Source organism: Brassica rapa, chromosome A03, assembly GCF_000309985.2.
Source record: "Brassica rapa cultivar Chiifu-401-42 chromosome A03, CAAS_Brap_v3.01, whole genome shotgun sequence".
Classification (NCBI taxonomy): domain Eukaryota; kingdom Viridiplantae; phylum Streptophyta; class Magnoliopsida; order Brassicales; family Brassicaceae; genus Brassica; species Brassica rapa.
In genome coordinates this window covers 31646880-31661531 of record NC_024797.2, presented here as the reverse complement: position 1 = coordinate 31661531, position 14652 = coordinate 31646880, and the positions used below count along the sequence as shown (strand labels likewise).

Genomic DNA, 14652 nt, shown 5'->3' with positions numbered 1-14652 from the left:
TAACAACGATAAAAATAAGAAATCGAAAAGAGAGCAAAGTAGATCTTATTCCGAATCTGCGTATGAGCGTTACAACAAGGTATAAGCCTGGGCTCGAGAGCTGTCGGCGAGATTCCTAGTTCTAGCAACCCTAAGACGGCTAAACCTAATTGAGTCGCAGCTCGAAATAATAAAAACGGAAAATTGCCTAAATTGCTCTAAGTGCTAAGTTTGCTCTAAAAAAGTTCTCCTCCTTTGCTCCTCGCCTAGGACTCCTTATATACTAGCTCCAAGGTCGTTTTACGCTTTTACGCTTCTGCCCTTAAGCCGTCATAGCATAAAAATGGAGATATTCCATTTTTCCCGATCTTCACAATTATCTTCAAAACTTCCGTATTTATCCGCGGAAACTTGACATTTATCCTTCCTTGTGGACCAAGCGTAAACCAGGCTGTGGTTTACGGGCTTTTGGTTAGGAAAATCATAGGTTGGGCCTCGAGTCGTGTTTTAGGTCCCTTTGGGCCGTCTTCCGACTCGACACGTTTACTACGAGTTTTCCACGGTTTCTAATCCGCGAAGTTTGATCGATGAATTAGAATGGCGGGAAACATGGACTGAGCTTGCTACGGTCTTCGGGAGATAGCATTCGAAGGTTTTGACGAGAATGCAAGAACTGGTGTCGTATTGACGTTCGGAAAGGTTCAATCGCTACACAGCGACCAAACTTTGGCTCGAACCTGGTCGCTTCGTAGCAACCGAGCGGGATGAGCACTCGGTCGCTACGTAGCGACCGAGCTTGGCTGAGCTCGGTCGCTACGTAGCGACCGAGCGGGACGATCGCTCGGTCGCTACGTAACGACCGAGCTTGGCTGAACTCGGTCGCTACGTAGCGACCGAGCGGGACGATCGCTCGGTCACTACGTAGCGACCGAGCTTTGGCTCGAGCTCGGTCGCTACGTAGCGACCGAGCTGTGTGCATGCTTGGTCGCCGTGTATTGATCGAGCTTGGCTTGTCCGCGGTCTGATTTCCATACTCGAGCTTGTCCGCGGCCGATTTGGATACATGTCCGTTGCCTTTGGACAATCGGTATTTAGTGGTTCGATTGAGATTTGGACGATATTTTACTGCAAGGCTGTTCGTAAAGATATCTTTACTAAGATTACTTTTCGTAAAAACGGTTATGCTGATTTTTACGGACTTTCAGACATTGATTCCGTCGTGACCGATTTTGACCCCAACAGTTAGCCTCCCAGCTCGTTAGAATCATGAGCTTCTAGCGAGTGGCTCTAGCGAGTGGCTTTAGGCAAGTTAGGTGAGTTAGGCGGAATTAATGGTTGAAAAGGTCTGTGGTAAGTGATCTTCTCGCTCTCCTAAAAGTAGAAAACGCGATAAGATTGGGGCTGCGCCTTATGACGGCTGCCTACGTACCCTTGTTGAAGGGATCAAGCCTTTCGTAGTTCGTCTTGGAGTTAAGGTTCTTATGACTAGTTTTCCAGTAGGACCTTTATGGTCTAGTTTTTATGTAGCGGTTATAAGGCGTGTTGCTGCCGATGGCATTTTGTATGGGTGTAGATGGAAGACTACGAGTTGTCGTCTCGTAATCTAACTCTGTGTGAATTGCTATATCCATAATCTGTTTCGAGAGTTTTCCGCAGTGTGTAAACTTGCGGGATTTTCTGAAGACGTTCGAACATTGGCAAAGAGACAAATTTTGGGATCTCGTATCAGAGTGTTTGATACTATGCCTAGAGATGTTAGAGACAAGTGCGCTGGGTTTAGGGCAAGACCTAGGTTTACTTTCGGTTTAAGGATTGTGCGGTGACTAGCCGGCTATCGTTTTTCCTGTTGCGATTTCTTCCTGATTCGATATCGATTTAAAGTCCGCGATAGGTTCTCGGCTTATACGACTTGTTTGATACGAATCGAGCATCTCTCCGGAGACCGGAAGTGCTGGACCAAAATTTCGGATTTCTTTTATAGCGCTATTATCCTTGTGTCGGATGTAAGAGAGTCATCTTCGTGAGATGGCTATGTCTGTTTAGGACGTTGAGAGTTTGTTGTGATCAGCAACAAACTTAATGGTAAAAAATACCGTTTCGAGTCTTCGCGAAGAATATTTTTTGAGAAGATGTTAGTGCGTATGACTGTTTAGTCTTCCATGAAGGTATTTTTATCGAGGAAGGAAATTTCGTCGAAGAACTAATCTTCAGGCGTCTACAACGTCTCGCGATGCTGAAGATTTGTTATTCTTTCGTATGCCACGTTTCGTGCTTGAAATGTTCGCGGGCTTGAAGATATTTTGCGATGTTGCAAGGATTTAGTCTTAGCCATGCGTTTGAAAAACATTCTAGTTTGACTACGAATGTTCGCAGCCAAAATTGTTGTTCATGTTTGGATGCTAATAGTTTTATTTGCGATCGAGGAATTATGACTGAGGTGTCGTGTAAATTTGTCCATGGGAACAAGCGTTTTCCTTCATAGTGCTTTGTGAAGTGTTGGCCTTCCGAGATGTATTTCGTGTATTTTTTTAGGATGTTTCGTATAGCTCTAGAAGCTTTGTTACGAATTTTTCCTTACATGCCGCGTATTATGGTTAAAACGTTGCGGGCTTAAAGTGAATTGTGGAGCGTATTGAACTTGGTCAATTTTCGAAAAGTTTAGATTTTCCGTTAACCATTTGGTTGTTAGGACTTAGTTTCGTTACGAAGAATTTATCATATGATTTCCGACTGTGGGCTATACGATAATTTATCATATCATATAACCGATTTTACGAAGGTCGTAAATCAGTGATATGTATACATATGTCAAAGTAGCATTGTTTCTGCGGGTTCTACGAGAAACGTTCCCGCTGTGATTTTGATCTTAGGTGAAAGTTGCTTGGAGTTACCCATGGAGTATTACCGAAGTTTATTTCAATACGATCTAGTCGCGGAACGCTTTTCATAGGTTTTTCGAGAGGATTCTCATGACAAATTCGTTTCTTGAACGAATTGGTCAACCAGAAGTGGATCTAGCTAACCATCGAGAGGAAAGTGCTCCTTTTAATGTGCACGATGCTACATATATTCTCGAGTTTTCTTCGTCGCAAATGTTTTCGATGATTTTCCGTGACTTCCTTGGTACAACGGAAACTGAAAGAAATGCTTTGGTGATTGAAGATTTCTCGTAGAAATTTTTAAAACGAAACTGGCTTTCTGAAGCCGGAAAAGGCTTCAATACTTTGGCTAATCGTCGAGTTTCAGTTTGATATTGGTACAAGTTTTCTGTACGCATGATTGCGACAAGAAATGATGTATAGTTTTTGAGATTATGTTCATGATTGTCTGGATATGTTGCTAGCGTTTAGACGAATATTAAGATTGTCGTTGGCCTATTCTTGACGATTTGCAGAAGTTTTTTGAAGTTTGGGAGTATACGAGTATAGTATACGTACCTACTCCCCCCTTTTTTTTTTTACGAAAGAAAACGGTTGAACCGATACTTTGAAGGGTTGTGTACGTTTCCTCTTCTGATGTTTGGAATGATCGATAATTCGGGGCGATTTATAGACGACGCTTGGACTGTGATTTGGTTGTTTCCACGTTAACGACTTGGGATATGTCGGTTCCGAGAAAATTGCCAGTAAAGAATCGGTTTTAAGACGACGTTCATGTCTCTAACTTTTTCTCTCTTTAGGAAGCGAGCATGATATGCGTGGCGATCGTTTCTCGACTTTCGGAGAGTTTAGATCGGTTTGCAAGATCTGGATGAACAATTATGGAACAATATACCGAGACAGGAAAAATCGCCTAAGACTTATTTCGCTAGACTATCCACCTAGGTTTTAAGTTCCCTAAAGTTCTACGGCAGTCTCTTAGGCATTTCTATTTCTTAGTAATTTTCTACGAAATTACAAGCCTGATTTCAAGTCGGGAATACCTTAGTTCTCTCGTAGATCTGGGTTAGCCCTTCTCTTGTTTTGCTTGCTCATTTGCCCTTACTCTTTTCGTGTCGTTGCTCATTTCGAATAGCAAGAATATTGATTCTTCCTGGATATCTATGCTTTCCTGGCCGCGTTTAGGCAGCTATCAATTTTCTCTCGATTTTCGTGATCCGTTTCGATCTTAATATCATTGGATTTACGAAAATGAATGAGCATATCGTCGAAAAAATCGAGTTGTTGAGAGGAAGGATTGGGAGATCGTGGAGAGAGGCGGATGGCGAATTCTGATTCTCGGATTTTGCTCCATCGCTTCCCTTATCAGAGATTCTTTTTCTACGATTGTTGTTAGAATTTTAAAGGTTGTCAAATGTTGCTTATTTTAGTTTTACGAAAGTTTTTCCGAAAAAATAATAGCGATCGACTCGTTCGCAGGTTGGTCACTACGTAGCGCACCGACCGAGTGGCTAGGTCGCTCGATACGTAGTGACCGACCGAGTGGCTTGGTTACTCAATACGTTAGCGACTGACAGAGTGGGCTTGGTCGCTCAATACGTAGCGATCGAGTGCGACGAGTGGTAGGTCGCTCAATACGTAGAGACCCGATCGAGTGGCTAGGTCGCTCATACGTAGCGACCGACCGAGTGTCTTGGTCGCTCAATACGTAGCGACCGACTGAGAGTCTTCGTCACTCAATACGTAGTGACCGACGGAGTGTCTTGGTCGCTCAATACGTAGCGACCGACTGAGTGTCTTGGTCGCTCAATACGTAGCGACCGACTGAGAGGTCATCACTCAATACATAGCGGACCGACGGAGTGTCTTCCTCGCTCAATACATAGCGACCGATCGAGTGGCTAGGTCGCCTCAATACGTAGCGACCGACCGGTGTCTTGGTCGCTCAATACGTAGCGACCGACTGAGAGTCTTCGTCACTCAATACGTAGTGACCGACGAGTGTCTTGGTCGCTCAATACGTAGCGACCGATCGAGTGGCTAGGTCACTCAATACGTAGCGACCGATCCGAACGTTTCTTGTCCACTCAATACGTATACGACCGCGACGGAGGTCTTGGTCGCTCAATACGTAGCGACCGATCGAGTAGCTAGGTCACTCAATACGTAGCGACCCGACCGAGTGTCTTGGTCGCTCAATACGTAGCGACCGACTGAGAGTCTTCGTCACTCAATACGTAGTGACCGACGAAGTGTCTTGGTCGCTCAATACGTATCGGCACCGATCGAGTGGCTAGGTCACTCAATACGTAGCGACCGACCGAATGTCTTGTCACTCATATACGTAGCGACCGACGGAGTGTCTTGGTCGCTCAATACGTAGCGATCCGACTGAGTGTCTTGGTCGCTCAATACGTAGCGACCGACTGAGAGTCATCACTCAATAATAGCGACCGACGAGAGTAGTGTCTTCCTCGCTCAATACGTAGCGACCGATCGAGTGGGCTAGGTCGCTCAATACGTAGCGACCGACCGAGTGTCTTGGTCGCTCAATACGTAGCGATCGAACTGAGAGTCTTCGTCACTCAATACGTAGTGACCGAGGAGTGTCTTGGTCGCTCAATACGTAGCGACCGACGGAGTGTCTTGGTCGCTCAATACGTACGCGACCGACTGAGTGTCTTGGTCGCTCAATACGTAGCGACCGACGAGTGTCTTGGTCGCTCAATACGTAGCGACCGACTGAGAGTCATCACTCCAATACATAGCGACCGACGAGTGTTTCCTCCGCTCAATACGTAGCGACCAATCGGAGTGGTAGGTCGTCAATACGTAGCGGGCCCGACCGAGTGTCTTGGTCGCTCAATACGTAGCGACCGACTGAGTGTCTTCGTCACTCAATACGTAGTGACCGACGGAGTGTCTTGGTCGCTCAATACGTAGCGACCCGATCGAGTGGCTAGGTCACTCAATACGTAGCGACCGACTGAGAGTCTTCGTCACTCAATACGTAGCGACCGACGGAATGGATAGGCGCTCAATACATAGTGAGTGACCGAGTGCCTTCGTCGCTCAATATGTAGCGACCGACCGATTGGCTTGGTCGCTCAATACGTAGCGAATGGTCGGACCAAGGCCGATCTACCCCCAGTTTTATCCGTACTTCCACAGTTTGGTGTTTACCGTGCGGTTCCAGGCTATCGATTGGGGTGCGATTGCGAAGTCGAGTCTTTTCCCGCGAACTTTAGTGGTTCCGCGGGGATGGATTGCTCGAGTCCTTGCCGTTAAGGTTTCTAAACCTATGTGGTCAAGGTATTCACGAGCTTCTCTGTGTCTTCCGACCTTTTCTCATAGGTGGCGAACATCCTTTTTAAACTCCTCGAGCGTCGCGGCGTTGGCTTGTGCGTTGGCCGCGGATACGTCCGCTGCTGGGAATGGAGATCGGTGCCGCTGCCCTCCGTTAAGAGGGGTTTGCACGTATCCGCGTCGTTAGTTGACATGTCTGATTGAGAGTGTTGTGGCTTTTGCGGGGGTTAGATTGATCCGTAAGTCCCCCTCCTTCTAGCGCCAAACTGTGGGAAACCGAAATTCACACTATCGATTTCCGTTTAAATAAAGGAAACTAGGAAAACCCTAATTTTCCCAGAGGACCCGGATATCTGTTACATTACCACACGTCAAGCAATCAGAACACGAGAATAACAACGATAAAAATAAGAAAATCGAAAAGAGAGCAAAGTATATCTTATTCCGAATCTGCGTATGAGCGTTACAACAAGGTATAAGCCTGGGCTCGAGAGCTGTCGGCGAGATTCCTAGTTCTAGCAACCCTAAGACGGCTAAACCTAATTGAGTCGCAGCTCGAAATAACAAAAACGGAAAATTGCCTAAATTGCTCTAAGTGCTAAGTTTGCTCTAAAAAAGTTCTCCTCCTTTGCTCCTCGCCTAGGACTCCTTATATACTAGCTCCAAGGTTAGTTTACGCTTTTACTCTTCTGCCCTTAAGCCGTCATAGCATAAAAAATGGAGATATTCATTTTTTCCCGATCTTCACAATTATCTTCAAAACTTCGTATTTATCCGCGGAAAAATTGACATTTATCCTTCCTTGTGGACCAAGCGTAAACCGGGCTGTGGTTTACGGGCTTTTGGTTAGGAAAATCATAGGATGGGCCTCGAGTCGTGTTTTAGGTCCCTTGGGCCGTCTTCCGACTCGACACGTTTACTACGAGTTTTCCGCGGTTTCTAATCCGAAGCCGCGAAGTTTGATCGATGAATTAGAATGGCGGGAAACATGGACTGAGCTTGCTACGGTCTTCGGGAGATAGCATTCGAAGGTTTTTGACGAGAATGCAAGAACTGGTGTCGTATTGACGTTCGGAAAGGTTCAATGGCTACACAGCGACCAAACTTTGGCTCGAGCCCGGTCGCTTCGTAGCGACCGAGCGGGACGAGCACTCGGTCGTACGTAGCGATTTCCCGAGCGGTGGATGATCGCTCGGTCGCTACGTAGCGACCGAGCTTTGGCTCGAGCTCGGTCGCTACGTAGCGACCGAGCGAGACGATCGCTCGGTCGCTACGTAGCGACCGGGCTGTGTGCATGCTTGGTCGCCGCGTATTGATCGAGCTTGGCTTGTCCGCGGTCTGATTTCCATACTCGAGCTTGTCCGCGGCCGATTTGGATACATGTTCGTTGCCTTCGGACAATCGGTATTTAGTGGTTCGATTGAGATTTGGACGATATTTTACTGCAAGGCTGTTCGTAAAGATATCTTTACGAAGATTACTTTTCGTAAAAACGGTTATGCTGATTTTTACGGACTTTCTGACATTGATTCCGTCGTGAACGATTTTGACCCCAACAAGTTCCAGTCATTATTTAAAGTAATGGGGGAGTGTGTGTACTGTCTGGTGTAGAGAGAAGTAGCCAGATTTGACAGTGTAGGCTCCGTTCTTTGATAACGGCCAGACGTAAGAGTCTTGGGAGTCCAGAAGACTTGGTTGAATGACTAAAACTTTAAGCTTTTATAAATAGACTTTTATTGAAGTATATTGGGTCCGATAGTTTGAATACAATAGTTTTTGAGAAAATGACACAAAGAACACTAAACCAAGTTTTCCTCCCCAAACTAGCACTCAGGATCAGAAGTCACAAAAATAAGTTTCATTAAAGGGGCAATTTACCCTTATGCCCTCTTCTTTAACTAATTAAAAAAACAAATTTGAAATCAATTGTGGCCGTCCTCGTTTCATCGCTTCTTCTTCTCCTCATCGCTGTCTTTCTTCGTCGTCGTCTCTCCGTCGTTGTCGTCATCGTCTCTCCATCGTCGTCTCTCCGTCGTTGTCGTCGTCGTCTCTCCGTCGTCGTCGTCTCTCCGTCGTCGTCGTCTCTCCGTCGTCGTCTTCGCCTCTCCGTTGATCCGTCGTCGTCGTCTCTCCGTTTATTTATCGTCGTCGTCGTCGTTTCTAAATTGATCTGTCGTTTCTACGTCTATTCATCTCATTCTCTCTCTCGTGTGTCTGATTTGATTAAAGTTTGAATCATTTCATTTTGTTATACATTATCATAGGCCTGGGCATTCGGGGTCCCAATCGGGTTTCGGTTTTATCCAATCGGGTTTCGGTTTTTCGGGTTTATCAAAATCAGTCCCATTCGGATTATATGAAAGTTCGGTTCGAGACCGGTTCGGGTTCTATCGGGTTTGGGTCGGGGTTAGTAAATCTTCAAAGAACCGGTACAACCCAATATATTTTCAGGTTCGGGTCCCAATCGGTTTTTTCGGTTTAAAAGTACTTGATTTTTACCTATTTTATAACCAAAACATGACTAAAATCGGTTCTTTAGTTTTAAAATATCTGATTTGTACCTATTTTGTAACCAAAACTTAAGTAAAATCGATTCAAAAATAAGGAACATAAAAGAAAACTAAATAAATAAAAACATAAAACGAAAACCAAGTTCTCATGAAATGAGAAACATTGTTTAACGAAAACAAAATCAAAATCTAAATACTTCAAGATTCAACGGCCATCTTTATCCATCAACCTTCATGTAATAGAACCAACAACCTTCATGTAATAGATAAGTATTTTAGATGTTCAATATTTCTTAGTGTATTTTGGATACATATTAGGAATTGAGATCATGTTTGGTACAAGATCTTTTCGAGGTTTTGAATGTTTCGGGTTCTATCGGATATCCATTTACATTCGGGTTCGGTTCGGATAATACTCATAACCCGAAATACCACAAAACAAGACCCATTCGGTATTTACGTCGGGTTCGGATCGGTTCGGATTCATTTTTATCGGATCGGATTCGGTTCGGGTTTTCGGGTTCGGTTTATTTGCCCAGCCCTACATTATCAAGGTTTTGTTATATATTATTCATTTGTTGATGAATTGAAGTTGATTTTGTAGAACAATGGAAGTTTTGTGCATCTGTAGACAATGGATCTCAAAAGAATCTCTCCAGTGGGAGTTTCTTGTTGATTTGAAGAGGAATGCATCAATCATTTCCATAGAAGAAGATCTACTGTATGAAGATTTGATGAAGATTGTCTCTGAAGATTTTAGTGTTAAAGAGGAAGAAATCAGTTTGAGTTATGGTTTTTCATTGGATAAGAAATGTATTATTGAAAGTTTCCCCCCACTCTCGATAGGTAATACTCGTCAGCTCAGAACTTTCATTTCCAAGACTAGAGCATTTGATGGAACCTGTCGTTTGTGTGTTAAGGTTTGTATGATTTTTTTCTTACTTAGACTTTTCAGGATATGCTTCATAACCAAGTATTATGCCTTACAGAACTACTTGACTTTTGCAGGTTAGTACTGATCCAGCTAGCTGTAACACTCAAGCTTCTGATACATTTGCTTCTACTGTTCCATTGAATGCCAATCCAGCGCTTCTTTCTATTGTGCAGAGTGAAAAACAGGTACATTGTCCTTAATTCCCTTTTTCTGTTTGTGTTTGCATGATATGCTTCATAATCAAGTATTATGCCTTACAGAACTACTTGACTTTTGCAGAGTTTTCTATATGAAGGTGTTTCTACAGTTCCTCTGAATGATCTTCCGGATTTTAGTACTGATTCAGCTAGCTGTAACATTCAAGCTTCTGATACATTTGCTTCTACTATTCCATTGAATGCCAATCCAGTGATTCTTTCTACTGTGCAGAGTGAAAAACAGGTACATTGTCCCTAATTCCCTTTTTCTGTTTGTGTTTGCATGATATGCTTCATAATCAAGTATTATGCCTTAGAGAACTACTTGACTTTTGCAGAGTCTTCTATATGAAGGTGTTTCTACAGTTCCTCTGAATGCTCTTCCGGATTTTAGCCCTGTCCATATTGGACTTTCACCAAACACGAGAGTAGCTGGCGATATTAAGGTGAATAGCTATTTTAAGACAAAGAGAGAGTTGATGTTGAGGATGAAGAAATGGGCTTTAGAGTGGAAGTTTGAGTACAAGACTGTCTCTTCTAACAAGTCAAGAGTGCTTTTGAGTTGTGTTGATGAAAATTGCACGTGGAGGATGCGTGCTATCAAGCTACCTGTTTCAGATTTTTTCGTTGTTAAAAAGTATGTTCATGAGCATACATGCGATACAACACACATGAAAGCCAACCACAGACAAGCATCTGCAAAGTTGTTGGGTTCTTTGATTTCCAGCAATTATGGAGAAAAAACGGAAGGTCTCAAACCGAAACAGATCATTGAACAGGTCAGGATGCTGCATGGTGTTCACATCAATTACAAACAAGCTTGGAGAGTGAGAGAAGAAGCTCAGATTTTGGTTAGAGGGACTCCTGAAGACAGCTATTACAATTTGTCTAGGTGGTTGTATAAAATCACAGAAACAAACCCTGGTTCCTTGACTTATCAACATGTTGATGCTGCAGGAAAGTTCAAGTATGCATTTGTGGCTTTTGGTCCATCGATAAGGGGATTCTCATTGATGAGGAGAGTTATTGCAGTAGATGGTACATTTCTGAAGGGAAAATTCAATGGGACTTTATTGGCAGCTTGTGCTCAAGATGGGAATTATCATCTATATCCTCTCGCCTTTGCAGTGGTTGACGCAGAAAACAGCGCCTCTTGGAAATGGTTCTTTAGAGGTTTGAGCCAGAAGATCCCGGACGCTTCGGATCTTGTTTTTGTATCAGACAGGGCTAACTCCATTTCTTCAGCGTTGGAGGATGTATATCCCTTATCTCACCATGGAATTTGCAGGATCCATCTGCTCCGCAACATCACTCCTACATATGCGAAGACTGGGTTGCTACCTCTGGTGGAAAGCGCTGCTGATGCCTATACGTGTCACGAGTTCTGGTTAATCTTCAAGGACATAAAGGATAAATGTCCTGAATTGGCTAAGTATCTGGAAGAGTCTGATTTTAGGAAGTGGGCACGAAGCTATGCGCCTGCGAACAGGTATAATATCATGACTACCAACATTGCAGAGTCTCTCAATTCTATGTTGAAGATGCCTCGTGAGTTGCCCATTATCTCTCTCCTTGAAACTATCAGATTGACGATGACCACTTGGTTTTTTGAGCGACGCGAAGCGGCTGCGAAACATAAGCACCTGGTTACTCCAAAAGTTGTGCAGAAATTGGTATCTAGGTTAGGGGCCGCAATGTTGTTGAATGTGTATCAAGTTGATCGAAGCGAGTTTGAGGTGAAGGATGAAACAATGAAGTTTGTTGTTGACTTGGAGAAGCGGCATTGCACATGTAATGTTTTCGACATTGACAAGATCCCCTGCATCCATGCCATCGCTGCTGCTAAGCATATCAAGAGAGATGAAAACCGTTTTGTTGATGCTTCTCACTTGACAGAAACGTGGGCTAAAGCTTATGCTGAAAGCATACATCCTGGTGGAGAGTTGTCAACGTCCACCTATCCAGAGAATATTGATGAACTATCTTGCCCACCTCCAGCTACCAAAAAGAAAAGTGGACGCCCTCCTACAAAGAGAAAGAGATCCGTTGGCGAGTTTGGGGTTCCTGGATCTAAATCTCAGTCCCACAAGTGCAGCAGATGTGGCACAGGAGGGCACAACAAGATCACATGCCAGAGGCCTATAGGATGAAGTTCTACATTTTTACATTTTTATCGATTATTATTTGGATGTTGGCTATTTGATGGTTACATGATATGCACAAGACCATATACATTTTTTCTTTTGGAACCCTATCCTGAATAAGTATGATTTCTTCCAACTTTTGTAATATACAACATTATCTTTTGAACTCATTTCAATTTTTAGTTTAAACTTCTTTGCTAGAAAAAAACACAGTAATACTCAACTATTCTGGAATCCCATCCAGAAATACCGAGTTCATTTCCAAGGTTTATAATACAACATTTTTTGTTAAGAATAATTATGTGGAAAAGTGTAACAGATGATTCTCCTCGGTCTAGCGGCTAAAACACCTATCTGTCGAAATTGTAACGCTTGACTCGACCCGGGTTTGATTCCCCTACTAATCAGAGTTTTTAAAAAAAATTTAAGTTGAATAAAAATAAAAGAGAATATATTACTTTACTTACAACATGTAATGACTGAAATTAACTTGGCCTAGTGGCTACTACACCTTAGTTCCCTCTTTCCTCCTAGTCATCTTCAGGTTCGAATCCTATGAGATGTGTATATATATTTTTTTTTCCTCCAAAATTTGCAAATCACATTATCAAATTTTCCAAATGTGTAGATATTAATCCTTAGTTTTGATCTCATTTCATTTTTTTCTAGTTTAAGAAAGAAGCACACTAACATTCATGTATATTATTCATGCATACTCTGGAAGCCCATCCTGAACTATCTAAGATCTTTCCAATGTATTTTACTATAAATTGTATGGCTAAATTCAATTATGTGGAAGTAACTAACAGATGATTCTCCTCAGCCTAGCGGCTAAACCACGAAACCTATGATACCGAAACATTTGTTCGACCCGGGTTCGACTCTCCTACGATTAATGGTTGATTTTTTTTTTTTTGTTCAAACATATATCTCAGGAATCGAAGAGTCTCTTCCAAACGACATCATGTAACTCAGTAACCGAAGAGTTTCTTTTCGTCAAGATTGGCTGTTATATGATTGGTTATTTCAGTAACTGACTTCAAAAATCGAAGAGTTCCACAATAATCAAGAGTTTATTTTAACTAACTTCAATAATCGAAGAGTTCCTTTTAGTTCTATAAATATAAGGGACGATATCAGACCTTTTATTCACTCACTTCATTTCGTCTGATTTATCCTTTTGCAATACAAGTTAGTTTTCGATTTTTCTCATTTTCCATTCAATTCATGAACTTTTTTCTATTTCTATTTTATCGTAACATCTTAGTTTCGATTTTGTTGCAGGACAAAGTTTCAATGGAAGGAAGTTCAAAGAAGATGATGAAGCGTCCCATAGAGGAGGTTTACGGATGTGATGCCGCCGAAGGTTTCAATAAGGGGAAGAAGGAAACTGTGGTACATTACAGGGCTCTTCTTCGTTTGTCCAACGAATACAGGCTATCTGAGAATGATTGGAATCTGGCATCCAGCAAAGCAAATTCAATTGCTGTCCAAATCGAGTTGCTTGAAGATATTATCAAAGCTGATGGAAAATTTGATTTAACTGCTGAGTTGGAGAAACTCAAAGAAGAGCACTCGGAAGCGGAAGGAATGCTTGCTGATGTGAAGGTCAAAGTCCCTGATTGGGATAAACTTGGCGAAAGTTGGCTGTGTCATGAGTAATTTCATGTTATCATCTTCTCTTTTTATGTTTTTAAGGACCACATTATGTTTGATTTTCAGTTTTTATTTTAAATGAATAAGTACTTTTGTTTCTCTTGTGTTGTTTCTTCAATTAACAACCTAAATAAAAAAATTGTTCAATGTTTTTCACTATTTTGTAATGGTTTGGCCTAGTGTTCTTGTAACTTGGTTATCTGATTTGCTTATTTGTTTTTGGAAAGCCATCCTGAATACATAAAATGATATCCAGATTATATAAATCTATCGTCTGTGAATAAATAAGTTCACATTTACTCTGTTATCGAATATCCACCGTAGCCTAGTGGCAAGCCCTTCTACTCTTAGTGTACCCTTATCACACAATAAGCCGTGTTCGATCCCCGTTGTGTATACTCACATTTTTTTCTGTTTTTAATTAAATATTCAAAAGTTATTTTCGTTTTATTATAGCTTTTGGCAAGTATAACACCCTTGGTACAACGGCTGCACACTTTGATTCTTCTTTCGAGAGTTCACGAGTTCAATCAACATCAGATCACATTCTTTTTCATTTTTTTTTTGTAAACTTTAAAGGAATTTGTTTTTGGAAAGCTATCCTGAATATCTAAAATGATATCCAGATTATATAAATCTATCGTCTGTGAATAAATAAGTTCACATTTACTCTGTTATCTGATTACGCGTTTAAGCACACACCAATTAACCTAATGTGCCAACAATACCACAATCGAATGGTATGTCATTGTAGCATTTTAGGATCGAATCCACAAGGAACTAGTGACCCATAACACCAAGAATACACAAGCTTTCTTAATCTAAGCAAACAAGAAGATGGATGATTTGTAACAAGCTAAGATCCTAGAAATATAAACAAGGTGATCTCAAATCCAATCAAGAAATAAGTGCAAGAACTTTCAAATGCTAAGGATGGATTCATGGGTAAGGATAATTGATATAAGGTGATCAAGTTTCAATCTAAAGGTGTCAACTTTCAACCGATCTATCTACCTTAGGCCTAGACACAATCCTAAACAAACTCTA

General features: G+C 42.1%; 1 protein-coding gene across 1 annotated transcript; it reads left to right on the top strand.

Annotated features, from left to right (window-relative positions):
* Window positions 1-9220: 9220 nt before the first annotated feature.
* LOC117132717 lies at window positions 9221-13822 on the top strand. The gene is made up of 2 exons (XM_033287551.1): window positions 9221-9594; window positions 9683-13822. Exon 2 carries the CDS (start codon window positions 10285-10287, stop codon window positions 11953-11955), a length of 1671 nt encoding a protein of 556 aa, XP_033143442.1. The 5' UTR covers window positions 9221-9594; window positions 9683-10284; the 3' UTR covers window positions 11956-13822.
* Window positions 13823-14652: the final 830 nt, after the last annotated feature.